At 34.7% G+C, this 16,789-nt stretch overlaps 1 protein-coding gene across 1 annotated transcript; it reads left to right on the plus strand.

The window, feature by feature from the left end:
* Positions 1 to 994: 994 nt before the first annotated feature.
* On the plus strand, positions 995 to 10,692 carry LOC149896357 (uncharacterized). The gene is made up of 7 exons (XM_090118196.1): positions 995 to 1,346; positions 2,797 to 2,883; positions 3,177 to 3,947; positions 6,101 to 6,240; positions 6,676 to 6,789; positions 7,804 to 7,908; positions 8,318 to 10,692. Exons 1-7 carry the CDS (start codon positions 1,132 to 1,134, stop codon positions 10,342 to 10,344), a joined length of 3,459 nt encoding a protein of 1,152 aa, XP_089974322.1. The 5' UTR covers positions 995 to 1,131; the 3' UTR covers positions 10,345 to 10,692.
* The last annotated feature ends 6,097 nt before the right edge of the window (positions 10,693 to 16,789 follow it).

The following is a 16,789-nucleotide window of genomic DNA, read 5'->3' on the forward strand; positions in this document are numbered from 1 at the left end:
AAGATTTTTAGAAGAAGAAATGTAATGTTAAAACCTTGGTTATAACCAATACTGTTGAATGTAATTAATTATTGGTTATAAAAGACGTGTAAAGAGCGATGTGAAAATAAAATACGCATTACTCCAAGCATTTTTACATTATCATTAAAAATGAAAACAATATGTGAAGCAATGGAGAAAATAAAATTGCAGCGTAACGACACACTTATTTATTTTGAAAGTTTTAACAAGAATGATCCACGTTTAGCAATGGCAAGCTAATATATAGGCTTATCCCCTCCGCGTGGCTGGCTGGTAGGCATGGCGGTGGCATGGCGGCTGGCAGGAGGGGATGTCAACATGGCGGCTTGGCTTGACGGGGGTGACAGGCGACGTCACGTCCGTTACCACAGAACACATATTACTGTCCGTTACAAATAATTAGTGTTTCTTATTTTTCAATATGCCATAATATTATAGTTACCCCTAGTATACCCTCCCTGTTTTAAGCCCTTCCTTTTGCTCAAGTGAGTATCTAACCTAGTTAATTTTAAAACAACTCTCAAATTGGTCCAGTCATCCAGTGTTTTGTTCATTGAGGAATTATTGTAAAAGTTCAAATTTGAAAACAAGTTAGTGCATAATTATTATATTACAATTACCTATACCTATAATTATAATCGTGTCATTGTCGTATTGTAGTTTTTATAGATATTTTTTAAATTAAACGCCGATTTATTTCTATAATTAGTAGTTTTAACGCTTTCTATTTCTATTTCAAATTTCTCAAAATCCTTACTCTGTTATCTTTCGCGCAGGCTATGTTTTATTTAATCTGTAGAATAAATAATAATATTTGTCAGCTGTCAAAGTCACAATGACAACGCTAATCGCATTTTACATGTAGTAGTAACTAATACTTAACATACTTGACACTGGCAAATAGTTATATCTTCTTGCCATAACAGAAAAAAAAAAAAAAAAAAAAAAAACTAATACTTAATCTGTGACATGTACGCGTCAACTAAACCCATATCAAAACAAGATTTTTGAATTAAAATTTATTTCAAAAAGTCCATAATTTCAGCGTCATGTAGATAAAACTTAAAATACTTTAATTGTAACGATATTCTATATCGATTGTTACGTGAAATGTCAAAGGCAAAGTTTTTTATTTATGGCGGCGGCAGATGGCGGGAACTGGACGATACCGGTCGCGTCTCTGGCTGGGCTGGGGCTCGTTTTGTTTACTTGAAACGCGGTAAATTGTGCGTGGCTAATCGTAAAGCAGTGGTTCGTGGACTCAATCGGTTAGCTGCTGGGAAGCCTAGTTCGGTCAAAGTTGGTTTACCGTTGCCTCAAATTAGGTGAGTTTTTTTCAATAAGATTTTGTGTGTTCCGTATAAGTACTAATATCAGTGTGGAATCCTTACTTTCGTTTAATTGAAATATTTCTTCTTCCTCATATAATTGTGTAAAAAAGTTTTAGTAATTTATAACATAGTATTTCTCTTTTACAATGCATATATGCCGATTAAGCAAATTAAAAGCAAGTCATTGTTTGAATCAAATAGTATGAAAAGAAATAGCATAAATAGTGCTTTATAAACAATTTACAGTTTACATACTAAAAGTTAGCAGGAAATATGAAGCCGTTTTTTCAACACTTTGCTACTTTGAAACAAAGCTAAAAACGTTCTCTCCTCATATTCTTTCTTACCACCCTTAAACTTTCACTTGCAAGTTTTCCTTCTTTAAACTCTATTTTGACCCACTTTTAATGGATCTAATTCAAACTTTGTACACTTATCAAGGATTGGTGCCAATACAATTACAGTAGGCGCTCGATAATCCGGTGCTCGCCAATCCGGCACGCTCAGTAGTCCGGCACTTCGGGACTCAGACAGCCCGCTCTATAATCCGGCATTTTACATAGCTGAACGCCGGACTACTGAGCGGCGCGGCCGGCGGTGTTCGAGTAGTTTCTTTCTCTCGCTATTTGGTCAAAGCGTCATCTTCCTCTTCCGCGGTTGAAAACGTCACAAATGATGAACCTAATATGTAATTTTAATACAGAATTAATTAATATTTTAATTAATTTATGTAATTTTTTTTATAATAAATTCAAATTACCATTTTAAATATGAAGTCTTATTTCCTATACTAATTCGATAATCCGGCATTTCCGACAATCCGGCATAGAGGAAAAATTGCCGGTGCCGGATTAGCAAGCGCCTACTGTAATTCATGAGTTTATCTGATTAAAGCATGTTTATAACTATTTGTTTATTCTATGTGAAAGTTCACAAAGGTGCCGGTTCACTGACCGTGGAGACGAAGAAAAAACATGTCTCTGTCTGGTAGGACACAGAAGGCTGATCACGTACTTGTCCCTAAAGAAAATCGATCAGTGAAACAGATGTATAATGCATCTGCCCCTTACCCCACTAGGGGACATGGGACTGCACTTATTGCTTATATGGCATAAGACGTAAGGCCTCTGCGAACAGATTGCCAATTTTAGTTGAAAAGGAAATGCTTCTTAGAAGGAATAAGTGGCCACTTTTTATTTATTAACTAGCTGGGCTTCACTATTTCACCTGCGTGGCTCCGCTCCTGTTGGTCTTAGATATTATATAGCCAATAGCCTTCCTGGATAAATGGGCTATCTAACCGAAAGAATTTTTCAAATTGGACCAGTAGTTCCTGAGATTAGCGCGGTGAAACAAACAAACTCTTCAGCTTTATAATATTAGTATAGATTCAGTAAACAATTTAACTATTGATTCAATTATCGATATTTTTGTTATATTTCAGAAATGAAGACCTCAAAACAACAAAGGATGAGGACTCCAAGAAAATATCAGAGGCCTGCCACTGCTGTATGCATAAGAGTGCTAAATGGTATGATAAAGTTCCAAATAAAAATGTGTGTGTCTACTAGTGTACACACATAAGAAGTGAAACTCCTTTATGACCATATTTTTCAAAAAATAATTTACTATAATATACAACTTTACAGAAATACGTCGAATCACGCGTGGTAGGGATAAGAAAAAGATGGCGCGTAACGGAAAAATGTCACGCGTAACGAAAAAATTTTACACAAAAAATTTTTCCAACCCCGATAAAGAAGTTTCACTTTATCATGCACAATAAAGTGTACAGTAAAAAAAATAAAAAAAATTCATTTTCAGCTGCGAAATTGACGCAAACTTCAACAAACTGCTCAAACCGATGACACACTCTATAGCGGTACAATGCAATCCAACGATCGAGATCGCTACACAAGCCCCTTCACAGAACATGCATATAGACAAACCGCAAGAAATTATTATTAATAGTCCAACAACATCCAAAGGGTTAAGTCAAAATACACAAGCAAAGCAGAATGTCTGCAAAGAATTATTAATAGACGAAACGGATATAGAATTGTACCGTAACTTTGTTCTAAACGATCCACATAATATCTTCAACGTCGATCTGTTATTATATGACGAAAATGACGATTACAAACGGCAAGTGTTCTACAAAATCAACCCTTTAGTCAATGTGGAACGCGATAGACGAATACAACGTATTGTGGACGCGAACAGCAAAATAAAGAAGATACATTTTGAGCAAGTACTCGGCTTACGGTCTGTTAACGAACCCGTTAAGCATATACATAGCAAAAGAAGACGAACTGAGAATAAAGAAAATATGAATAAACAGGAGGATAGTGTAAATGACAAGATAGTTGTCAATGATAGTGAAAAAGATAGTGCTAGTGTTGGGAAAGTGAAGGAAGTGTTGAATAGTGTTAAAGATAGTGAGGGTAGTTCGAAAGTGAAAGAAGTGTTGAATAGTGTAAATAAAGATAGTGAGGGTAGTTCGAAAGTGAAAGAAGTGTTGAATAGTGTTAATAAAGATAGTGAGGGTAGTTCGAAAGTGAGGAAGAAAGTTGTTAAGAAATTGAGTGGCAAGAGGTAAGCATATAATAATACTTCATTATATTTATTACGATTTTAACTACATCTCTGAAATAAGATGACCACCTCCTTGGTACAGTGGTTGACGCGAGAGCGCAGAACTGAGGGGTCCTGGGTTCGATTCCCGGTGGAGACGAATAAAAAAAGGTCTCGGTCTGGCAGGACCACAGACATGTATCAAGATAGACTAAGCGAGTGTATGTACTTCCCGTGTCCAAACTAAGTTTATGAAACTTACTTGACGCTGGCCTACACTCAGTCCGCGCTTGCAGTTCGCCAAGGAAAGACGTGAAGCTGAATAAAGTAAAATGCCGAATTGCGCTGTTATAAACTGTAGAAACTCCACAACTGTGAGTGGCCGAGTTAGCAGAGATGTTTCCTTCCACCGGTAAGTAATTTTCTAATCAGAATATGCACTATTTATTTTAAAATCAAATAAAGAATATCTGTGGAAAACGATCGTGACAAACACGGATACCAAATCATACGAAATGATTCGCAATACATTGCGGCTTTTACTTGGCACGGTAAAGATCGCGTCGTATGATAACAAGCAATGAATAGCGTCTTCTCATTTTTCTGTTCTCATTTTTTCTGTCCAATTTTGTGGTTAGTGATGTTCATTTGATGCAACAGTTCTCGATTCTAATCGATTTTATAATCGAACAGAAAAATGATAATTTGAAGTAGCAATTTTTCAGAAAAAAAGGCATAGATTTTTTTTGTCATTTAATAGGACTTGACCTAGAACTTTTAAGTATTTTAATACAAAGGTACTAAAAATAAATATTATGACATGGACGCCATTAGTTAAAGTGTCATCTTGGGAGTTTTTTAAGAAAACTCCTTATTGCTTAGACTATGTTTGTTTTTTCAGTTTTCCAAGTAACCCGAACATAAAAGAAAAATGGATCGATGCAACGGGACATAAAGATTGATTGATTGACAGTTTCATTACTTTCTTTCGATGGCCTCTCTAGTACGTAGTACATGGTAACTCAATGGGCATATGTAAGAAAAAGCTAAAACACATTAGTTTACTTGTTAGAATATTAAAAGGTTTATAATTTTATTTTATCTTTCCTCTGTCTATGGTAATTATCATTTTTCTGTCTTGAATCGATTTAGTAATCGATTACGATTCATTTATTTAACTACCTCTTAGACATAGATCTGTCTACCTCTTAGAACCGTTTGATCTGATTTCTTTCGATTTACTTCGATGGGATAGGAAGATACTAGAATCGCCGCGCGAGTGGCGTCCTAATCGATTTAGCGTAAAATGAAATTATCATCACTAAAAAGCGCTCGTGACGTCATAACGCGTCAAGGTCAGTACAAAAAATATGACACGCTTGGTTTTCATACAGATCGCGGTACTTGCGTTGTCTACTAAAATATACATGTCTGTGGGCAGGCCACAGAAGGCTGATCACCTACTTGTCCCTAAAGAAAATCGATCAGTGAAACAGATGTATAATGCATCTGCCCCTATCTCCACTTGGGGACACGGGACTTCATTCACATATCAACATTTGCCTTATAAGCTAATTATTCAAACAATTATCCTTTTGTATGTGTTGATACAAGCGTTGATTAAACCAAGGATATCCAATTTTGTTTTTATATAATCATATCAGTGCCTACGATACAGACTTGCCTAGTGTGGGTGCTATAAGTAATCCATTGTAATCTTAGAGATTGTAATTCACCTAGGTTAAGCCAAATGTGTATAAAACGTTCAACATTTAGAGCGGCCGTACACGAGCAGCTCGAGCAGTTAACGGCTGAACGACGTACCCGGACTGCTCGAGCGGTCGGTCGTTGACTCCTCGAGCTGTCGCTACAAACCGCGCAGTTGACGGCTTGAAGCAGTCGCGACTGCTCGAGCAGTCCGTGTATGGCAGTGAATGAATATCTATAGTTCAGTTGCGGCTTCAAGCCGTCGGTCTCAACTGCTTGAGTCGCCCTAACCCATATCTATCACTAGCTGCTCCCCGCGGTTTCACCCCGTGGCTCCGCTTCTGTTGGTCGTAGCCCGAGATTAGCGCGTTCAAACAAACAAACAAACAAACTCTTCAGCTTTATAATATTAGTATAGATTATGTATACAAACGTAATGGTTTTAAATAAATATATTTTTTATGTAGTCCAAAAATTCGCGAATATTCAAGACTCGAAGACGATGCCATAGTCACGTGGATAGTAAAGAACGAGAAAGCGAACTTGGTGAACGGGAACAGGATCTGGCAGATCATGCAGCCTGTACATCATCAGAATACTGGGCATTGTGAGTTGATGAGCGTTATTTATATGTGTGTTTTTAACTGAAAGACTGACCGGTTGGCTTGGTTGGTAGTGACCCTGCCTTCCAAGCCACTGGTTGTGGGTTCGATTCCCACCCGGGGCAAATATTTGTGTGATGGCTGAGTTGGTCAGGCATCCGCTCCGGAATGGCGCGAAAGGATGCGGGTTCGAGTCCCGCTGAGTGATCGAATTTTTTCTATTCTTTAAAAATTTATATTTATAAAGCATTTGAATACCATTAAACCAAAAATATCAAATTCAACATTTAACATATTATGAATATATATTTGATTTATTACAAATTAGTTCTAAACTCAGAGAACTACAATTAATATCCCATTTATAATTTCACTACTACTTCTATAAAACTGTAAATATGTAATGCATTTAATAAACATTTTTTTATACATAATTCCAGTCAGATCCTGGCATTCCCTGCGCAATCGATACCTTCGATACATTCTACCGTCCCTCGGCTCGATGGCCATTTCACCGGCTATAGTGTCCAGTCTACGAGCTGCGGCTTCTGCTGGTGAGTTGGCTTTTTTATAGTAATGTATTTTTTAGGTATTATTTTGTTAAAAAGCATTTTTCTTGTAGTAATGATTTTTTGAAGTGAAAACTTATTTAGCGGCGTTGAGCACTTTTTCTGTAATGGGTATAAAATCTTAAACTCGCGTCAGGACACGTGACCTGATCGAAAAAGCGTAAAACGGATACCATTCCAAAATATCAAACATGCTCAACGTTAATAATCAAGTTTTCACTTCTGCCGGCACTCCCGGAGTGCAACCCGTCTTTTTTTACTGATTTATTCCTGTAAAAATATTGTAAGGGGAGTTAACAAACATTATTAAATCTACTATACATAAAAATAAGTCGGCTTTTCCTTCCTGACGCTATAACTCCAGAACGCACGAACCGATTTCCACGGTTTTGCATTCGTTGGAAAGGTCTCGGGCTCCGTGAGGTTTATAGCAAAGAAAAGGTGTCTCTGGTGGCGAAACGGAGTTCGCCCGGTTTGCTAGTTATGCATAAAAAAGCCTGTGGTATGATTATGGTAATGATAAGGGGAGTGATAGGGTAAACGTGAAATTAAAAAAAAAGACGGGTTGCACTGGGGGAGTGCCGGCAGAAGTGAAAACTTGATTATTAACGTTGAGCATGTTTGATATTTTGGAATGGTATCCGTCTTACGCTTTTTCGATCAGGTCACGTGTCCTGACGCGAGTTTAAGATTTTATACCCATTACAGAAAAAGTATTCAACGCCGCTAAAGAAGTTTTCACTTCAAAAAATTGAATTTGTTTTACCTACATCTTCTGTAGGTATACTTTAACAATTTTAAGGAATGAAAAAAAATATCGACTCCCACATCATTTATGGTTAACTTCGTTGAATAATTGTCGAAAAATTTTGATATATTTTAATTTTTTTGCTAAAAATGAAACTTGTCCTTTATTGTAGAAGAATATATTATTTTCCTTTTCTGCAAAAATTTTAAATTGTTCATTTTAAATATAAATTCAATATAATTCACTTACAGGGGAAATAAAAGGGCGTAAAGATTCACGAAATAATTCAATTTTCAAAACGTCTCGAGTTCTCAGCGCTTGGACCGCGAAGCCGAAGGAAAAGCCACAAAGTGAGGGTAGGTTGAGAAATTTAAATAGGCTTTTATCAGGATGGTTGTTTTTGACATGAAACTTCATTAGGCGCGTTGAGAGTAAAATTCAAGGCGATACCGTCACGTTACATGGCGACTTGGTATCTTCGAATCTTGCCAAAGAAGTTTCGCTTCTGATACGTGTGCTCGACACGCTCTTTTTTATTAATGAATTATAGATTTTATGAAGGCACAGGTTGTAAGATGAAATTTGACTTATGAACTACAAGTTTGAGTTTAACATATGAAATTATTTTTTCCCAGATCAGTCTTAGGTAATGCTATGCGAAATCAATTATATGTTTTGGTACAGTAAAATTGTTTTGCATACTCAAAAAAAGAAGTTAGAATAGTTGATTGAGTGCTCATTACAAAAATCTATTATTTTTTTCAGAAGAACCTTCAACACCTAGACCTCTTCGATCGAACACGATTATTTCCCCGCCCGGGAACAAACTGCCGACCTACTCGGAAATAACTAGACGATTCGCGATGCGCCATCGCTCCACACCTAATTCGACTGAATCAGACAAACAGACAAAAACTACAAATCATGACGGCAAAATTAACGCAAAATTAAATCATCATAATCAACAAGAAAAGACCGATAAAATTGACCGACAGGGAGACAAAACTGACCGACGTACGGATAAAAGTGACCGACATTCCGAAAAAATTGGCGGACAGACTGAAAAAAATTACAGACGAACTGACAAGGTTGACCGGCAGTCCGACAAAACTGACCGGCAGTCCGACAAAACTGACCGACAGTCCGACCTAACTGACCGACACACCGAAAAACGAAAGAATAAACAAAGAACTACAATCGACGATTACGATTCTGAAAGTGATGTGTTCAAAAAGAGCCGTCATGTAGTTAGGCATAGTCGACATGCTAGAGACATAAGACGTAGTAGTAGACGCCTTAGTAAGTCTAGCAGTGATGAAGAATTAGCTAAATCTAATTCTAGACCAGAAAATAAGGAAGACAGACCAAGTCGTAATATAACTAATGAACATAAAAAAGATAAAACTCTAAATAGAGATAGATCTAAAGATAATGAAGATTCTAATTATAAAAAAGATAAAGATAGATCTAATCGTAAAAAAAGGTCTAATGAAAGCAAAAAAGATAAGAAAGAGACCAATATTATGATTAAAGATAGTGAAGCAGATAGTGTCAGAAATTCACTTCGAAAGCAAATTATAAACAACCTTTTGACAGATAATAATATTCAAAAATACATTAAAAGTCAATCTACTAGCTCTACTTCACAAATTAAAGAAACTAAAAAAGACAAGAATTCTCGTAAACACAAAGACAAAGATCAAAATACTAATTTACAAGATGAAAACATTGTCAATAAAGCAAGTGAGAGTGTTTGGAAGAAATTACGGCGCTCAGTGAACGGACAGTTTTTGAAGCTGAGTAAAATTGACAAAAAAGCGCTCAATGAAAATGAAAGTGGTGACAATGAACACGAAATTAGTGAAAACACAAAAGTTAAACGTCAAAAACGCGATTCGCGTAAGATAAGAGATAGTTCATCTGAAAATGAAAGATCGGTAACACGTAGTCAATCGACTAGAGTTGATGAGAAACGTAAAACTGATATATCCAAAGATAGACCTACTGCTAGTCGAAAATCGAGCAGACATAGTGCTCCAGCTAAAAACCCAGAAAAACCAGTACAAGATACCTCGCAAGTTAGATCTGAGAAACATAAAGAAAAATCAAATAGTTCCATAAGAGAAAGTAGTACGAAAGAGAACCAAAAAAACAACAACCAAAAATTGAAAATTAAAACTAAGAACCAACCAAGTATAAGACCGACACGGTTTCAGAACGATGATAAAGAAAAACTTAATAAAAATAGGGCCAGAGAATCTTCAGATGATGAAAGTAATGACCGACAAACTGACCGGCAAATTGACCGACAAGCAAAGAGAGCACAAACGAAACGAAGTATAAGCATAAGTAGTTCTGATACTGACCGACACACTAAAGATATAGGCAGAGAAACGCAAAGTTCTATCAGCGAAGAAATACCAAAAATCAAAGAAAACCACGTTAATAAAAGTCGAAAAGCAAGAAAACATAGCACCGACACTGACCGACAAAGTGACCGACAAGCTAAGAAACCGCGTATAGAATACGAAATACAAATAAGTGACGAAAGCAGTGATTTTATAAAAGACCCAGTTCTACAAAAGAGGAAAAGTCCGGAAAGTTCGAGCACATTAATGACACATAAGAGTCGAAGTTTTAATAGACTCAAGTTTGAAGAGGACTCTTCTAGTTCTGTAGAGAGTGTCATTTTGAATAGACCGACTGACCGAGAGACGAGATCGAAGGTAGCCGACAAAACTGACCGACAAAAACGGACTAGGCGCTTGTATAATCCAAACGCGCCTATATGAGAAATTCTATTTAAGAGACGGCATAATATTTCTATATGAATATTTGTTGAAGTGAAACTTCTTTAGGCGCGTTCAGAGTAAAATTTCAAGGTCGCGTCATGGCAATACCGTCACGAAACGGAGTAAGGCGACGATTTTGAATCTTGCCAAAGAAGTTTCACTTCTGACACGTGTGCTCGGATCACACCCTCTATTTTTATTTAATTTTTATGTCTTGTGTGGTGTGGCAAGTCCACTGTATAAATTTATTTATGTTTTAAGAATTATATTTTGTTTCGCAATGGGGGGAGTATTTTTTGTGTGATGCTCGAACGAACTGAATTATTTTGCTATATAGAAGAGCTAAAAATAATACCTATATAATTTGTATAGTTTTCTTTATTATGTCGAAAATTTTTATCAAAATGAATTCAGCACATTTCACTTATTTCACCAACAAACAGCAATATTAATAAGTCTTATTAAATTTTCATAATAAGGTTCTTCACATATTCTTCTCTTTTTCCTACTTATTTTTCAGCAAATATATTTTGTTTTTATTGTGTTTTTAATATTTTTAAAGATGTCTGTTTCTTCAAGGCATCTTTAAAAATTAATCGCAAAATATGTCGGTAAGCGCATAACTCGAGAACGGCTGAACCGAATTCGTTTATTATTTTTTTATAATATTCCATGAAGTACAAGGATGGTTCTTATGGGGATTAAAACGTAAACATGTACGAGCGAAGCCGGGGCGGACCGCTAGTACAGAGGCGGCTCGCCCTAAGGAGCGCTGGTGCAGTGAACTCCCATAAATAATTATAATAAAATCATACTCCTTAATTTAATTATTAACATTAATTATTACTATTTTAAATCAATCGTAATCTTTAAAACTACTGTAAAATAGTCTGTCTTTAAAAAATACCAATGAATATATCCATCATTCCATCATCCCATACACCTGTATAATACCTACTGTATTATGTAACGCGCGAAGCGGTGCGCTCACGATTGCGCTCCAATGAAAAAAGATTTAGTACATTTCCTAATACGAAATCCAATAGGAGTGAAAGAGAGGGTTTTGCCAGAGCCCTGCGCGTGAAACAAAATATTTTCTATGGAAAAGTAGCAAAATTCGGAGCGCCGCACCCGCAAACGTTGCCGGTTCGTTTTTACCGCCCGGCAGGACAGCGATTGCGACGTTGCCAGTTGCTACGTCTATAATATAAACAAACACTCGACTCTCGAGTCAACTTCAATGCACGCGCGCGATTCATGCAATTTTCTAATTAAAATTATAAAATACGTGTTGAAATAGCCTGTACTTATCAGTATTACTTGTGAGTGTTAAAATGAACAATAATTATAATGTGGCGTTCATTAAAAAGTGTGATAAAACGTTACAAATTCGGCTTGAATGTAAAGCTAAGGGACCGCCACGGCCTGAACTTGATCTTACGCAAAAATGTACGACAAAAACGAAAACATATACGCGTGTGTTTAAATCTGAACAATATGTAAAAAAAACCGTGGTTGTGTGGTTGTGATGAAAGCAACAACAGATATTTACGAATGTCTTGTCGCTTTAAGTTATAGATATTTTTGCACACCAAAAAGAAAGACGTATGTAGGTATTTCCTTTATAAGTAATTTTTTTGATAAATGTACTGCTTTACACCATGTATTTTCAGTGTTTTATTTTAAGTGAACACCCATAAAATTTTGTCACGAGCCGCCTCTGCGCTAGTATATATGATTTATGCGTAATATTACCTATATTGTAATTTCTTGATTATTCCGAGCAGTGGTGGTGTGGATAATGTTTGGAAAAATAGAAAAATAAATATTGTTTATTTAATAGATTTTTAGTTTCGACTTTTTGATCTAAGCCTGTCCTACCTCCGAGCTTCAAGTAAACTACTTCCACTAGAAAAAAAAACCTTATTTCATTTAAATAAATAGGTACTTTTTATTTTGTCGACTTAGACACACATATCGTATTGATATTTTTTAGGATTAGAATAGCCGTTTCTGTTCTTTTGTGTTTTCCTTCAAGTCGCTAATGCGCATGGCAAATTTATTCTTGTGTAAGACAAAGGTTTTTGTAAAAATAGTATTGTATATAAATTGAAAGTATTTTTATGAAATTATGTTGAATAAATCTTTTTCTTAATTTGTTGTTTTATTTGTGATACCTTTTAAACCGACTTGTAAAATATGGACACCTGTACATATACAACCGCCTCCTCGGTACAGTGGTTAAAGCGTGAGCGTAGAACCGAGAGGTCCTGGGTTCGATTCCCGGTGGAGATGGAAAAAAATGTCTGTCTGGCAGGATACAGAAGACTTGTCCCTTAAATAAATCGATCAGTGAAACAGATGTACGTACAATGCATCTGCCCCTTACCCCACTAGGGGACATGGGACTACTTTTATATATTATTATGGATTCTAGGTTTTTGCAGTTTTATTAAAATGAAATTACATTATTTATACATATAGATGAACCTTGATGCACTCCATGCTTAATGCAGAGATTCTCTCTAATAAGAATCTACGTTAACACATTGTTATTAAATAACAGAAGAATAGAAATAAAAACAGCCAAATAACATTTAAAAATACTCAGTTCTAGGTTTTTTTTATAACAGTTGCAGTGGGATGAATATCAAGATGGAGAAGAAGCTTTAATTAAACTAATACAACATATTATATCGATACCAGAATCGCGATCGCTCATATGTAGACTAAAAGAAACAAATTAAATCAAAAAGGACGTCATTTGTGTATTAGCTGCTTCTAAAATCATAGTGTTTTCTAGTTATAATGATATTCGAAATGCCTAGTGTCATTTGCTGCTGAGATAAATTTTGAAAATGCTGGTAAAACTAATACCTCTATCCTCGTGTACAGCAACTTAAAACGGCCTGTTTAGAACAAATAGAATACAAATATGTATTTATGACTGGCCTTCCGAGCGCGGTTTTCTCATGTCAAAGAAAATTTACAGTAATTTTCAAACATATCACATTTTTTAATATAGCGCCATCTATCGGAATTTATAAATTTCAGAGTGATTCATAATGAATCTTCGCATAGGAATGAAATGTTTTACTGCGTTGTTTTTTTAATAGCTGCGTTGCGATTATGAAAACAAACAAATTTTTAAACAATCACACTTTATTATTGAGGATAATGGTAATTTGAATTTTATACAGTGATGCGTCTACTCTGTTGCTTCCTCTTACATTAAAAAAATACAGCTTGTAAGTTACTTGAGATATCTGAATTAATTATAAATTAAGGGAAACAAATAATTCATAATATTAAACACAAATCTATGCTTACTAACTTTGTTTGAACATGCTAATCGCAGGAACTCGATCAGTTTCAAAAACTCACTATTGGATATAAAAAAAAAATGTACTTATTAGGTATTTCAGAGAGCCTATTAAGTATTACAGCGCTAAGCAATATAATATTATGGAAGATGAAAATCCATGGAGGGTTGTCGCGCTATGTAAAATTTAATTGTAATCTATATATACATGATTCTAAAAGAGCAACTATGGAGTTTCTTGACGATTCAAAAGTGCTATTAAGTATAAGAAAGATAATTAAATAATTGAATGTTTGAGTTTGAGTTTTCCTATGTAATTTATCTCTGATTGACAAATAAAAAAATAATTAATTTACAGCGAGCGAAATCAGGCTGGATCACTAGTAAATAATATAATATGTAGGATACCTATTTCACCGGGACATAAATACTAGGCTTAAGTAGGTACGTAAGTTCTAAATAAAACAAGTATTGTACTTATTTAATAATTTATTTGGGATCACATAAGATTTCAATTTATTTACCTACATAATATCTCTCTCTCTAATATCTAAGTATTTATTTTCTATCTAACAACTAAATCTACTTCTATAAGATATTCCGACGATAACCTAAACGACGCATTTCCTTATCTTTAGAAGCCCTAGAATTTTTTATTATCTACGGACTAAAATCACCCCTTTTAAAACTATTATTATGTACTTAGAAAAAAAAGTGACGTGAGATCACAGAGAGATATTGAATTGTTAAAAATTTACGATTATCTGTAATCACATAATTGGCGCCAAAAACCTGCCATTTTTTTGATTATTTATATTTTATTAAGAAAAATCACAACCGGGGTACTTGGAAGAGAGATTGTATTCATTCTTGTACTATAGATACCTACTGTAACAATGAAAAATATTTAATAATTATTTTGATACACACACTGTAAGTATTAATGTTGACAGCATAATTGTTGAAATAAAAATTGCATTGAAAAACATGACATTTTTTTTCTTATACCTATACTCAAGAGGCGATTTATTTACATAAAGGTACTTAACTTAAATAGTAGTTTTTTGCCAAAAAAACTTTTTTGGCACAAAATGTTTTTCAGTCGGAATATCAGCGTATGGACATATTACAAGACTACTAAAAGCTTTCATAAAATAATCTATTATTTAAAAAGGGTTTGACGCATTTGGTGCACTTCTCAACTTGTACACCATGCTCAACTGGTGCACTTCGCAAATGGAACACTTTTTAAGATGATTAGAAAAATTGTCTAAAAATGAAAGAATATATGGTTTTGCGCAAGTAATTTTCTTATAAATACAATCAACCTTTTAAGTAGGTTTTTTACTTGAACAATTTTCAATAATTATAATATAAAAAGTCACACGAAAGTTATAATAAAATCAGCGTTTAGTTATAGTTATTATTATTTTTTTAAAAATATCATGTTTCTCCAATACATAATTATACTAGTATTTAAGCGTTTATCACTAACTACATAGTATAAAACCACATAAAACAGTCGCTTTCTCTGTCCCTATGTATGCTTAAATCTTTAAGGACGCTGTCACAAATCTGCGTTACTCAAATTTAGGTATCTAACGACGTAACTTTGTTCGCGGCAATATCACGCTCACGTAAACATAGCGCATTCCATTTTATAGACCATCTTCATACTTGATATTATTTTTAATTTTTGATATTATGTATTTTTATTGAAATTGATTCCAGAAGATTTTTCGAGGGTAGATGCTTAAAAAGAGCACACGTTTTTGAGAAGAGACCAAACTTTAAATAAGTATTTATTTCTATATTTTACAATAATACTTGTGTAATGCACATTTAAAAGTTTGTACTTACCAGTATAAATAATATCCTTTATAACAAAACACTTCTTGGAACTATTTCAAATAACCTGTAACATGGATGGCATTAAAAACTCTGTAGCACAAATGTCCCAGATGTTTAAAGACAGAATGGATGACTTTCAGCGGCAATTAGACAAATCCCCACAAAATACTGGAAGTCCCAACACAAATCTCTCATCTGAGTTTTTTATGTTCAGAGGCCTTGTGATGACCTCACTCCAATGTCTGCAATCACAAGTTGATATGCTTTCAAAGCTCTATGACAAGCAGGAGATGAGAAGCAGGCGAAAAATTCTTCTTGTGCATGGGGTTCCAGAGACTCAGAAGGAGAACACTGCTAACATAATAACTAAAGCACTCTCTGAACATGGGGACATCGGTGATATCTCTAAAGATCTAAGTGAGTGTCACAGAATTGGCCGCACAATGAACAATAAACCCAGACCGGTTCTTATAAAGTTCAGGGTTCTCGAAGATAGAAACCGGGTTTGGTTCTCAAAAACCAACCTTAAAGGTTCTGGTATAACTATATCCGAATTTCTGACTAAACCAAGGCATGACACTTTTATGGCAGCCCGTCAGCGGTTTGGTATCTCTAATTGTTGGACAAAGGATGGACTCATTTTTATTAGCAGCCAAGGGAAGCGCTACAAAATTTCATCACAAGTTGAACTTGAAACTATCCCGGTTCCTGCTTCTGACTCTGCTGCACCATGTCCTGCTCGAGTCGCACCACAAGATAGCAATAAGGATACTGTAGCTCCAAATCTTCGTACACGGCGTGCTCAAAGAAAGTAATCTTGTTTGTTTTATATCTTCCTTCTTATATTATCAATCATAATAATATTATTAGTCACAATTAATTTATATGTCATATCCAACAGTTTTAAAATCTGATTGTAATAATTTATATTTAGATGTACCCAACTTTTTATGTAATTATCTCCAATAAGTTATAAATAATTTACTTTCACTTTATTATATTACATATATTTATCTTTTTAGAAAAGCTGTTGGTAGATAAATATTAATTTCACCTCAAACTATTTTTATTATTGTTTATCTTTAAACGTCAAATATGTCAAGTTTTTATTATTTTTTTTGTCTTCAGCTGTCATTCATATTTTTCGATGTAAATACAAGTCTTTTTGCAAATGTTTACAATTAATATTTCTTTCAGATGCTGGTCAGTACAAACTAACAAAATGTATTTACATACATATTTATATAAATATTATAGCATTTAATTTGCGTA

This window comes from Colias eurytheme, chromosome 29, assembly GCF_061535395.1.
Source record: "Colias eurytheme isolate Ceu_HAF_F1 chromosome 29, ilColEury1 Martin Lab GWU primary, whole genome shotgun sequence".
NCBI classification, from domain to species: domain Eukaryota; kingdom Metazoa; phylum Arthropoda; class Insecta; order Lepidoptera; family Pieridae; genus Colias; species Colias eurytheme.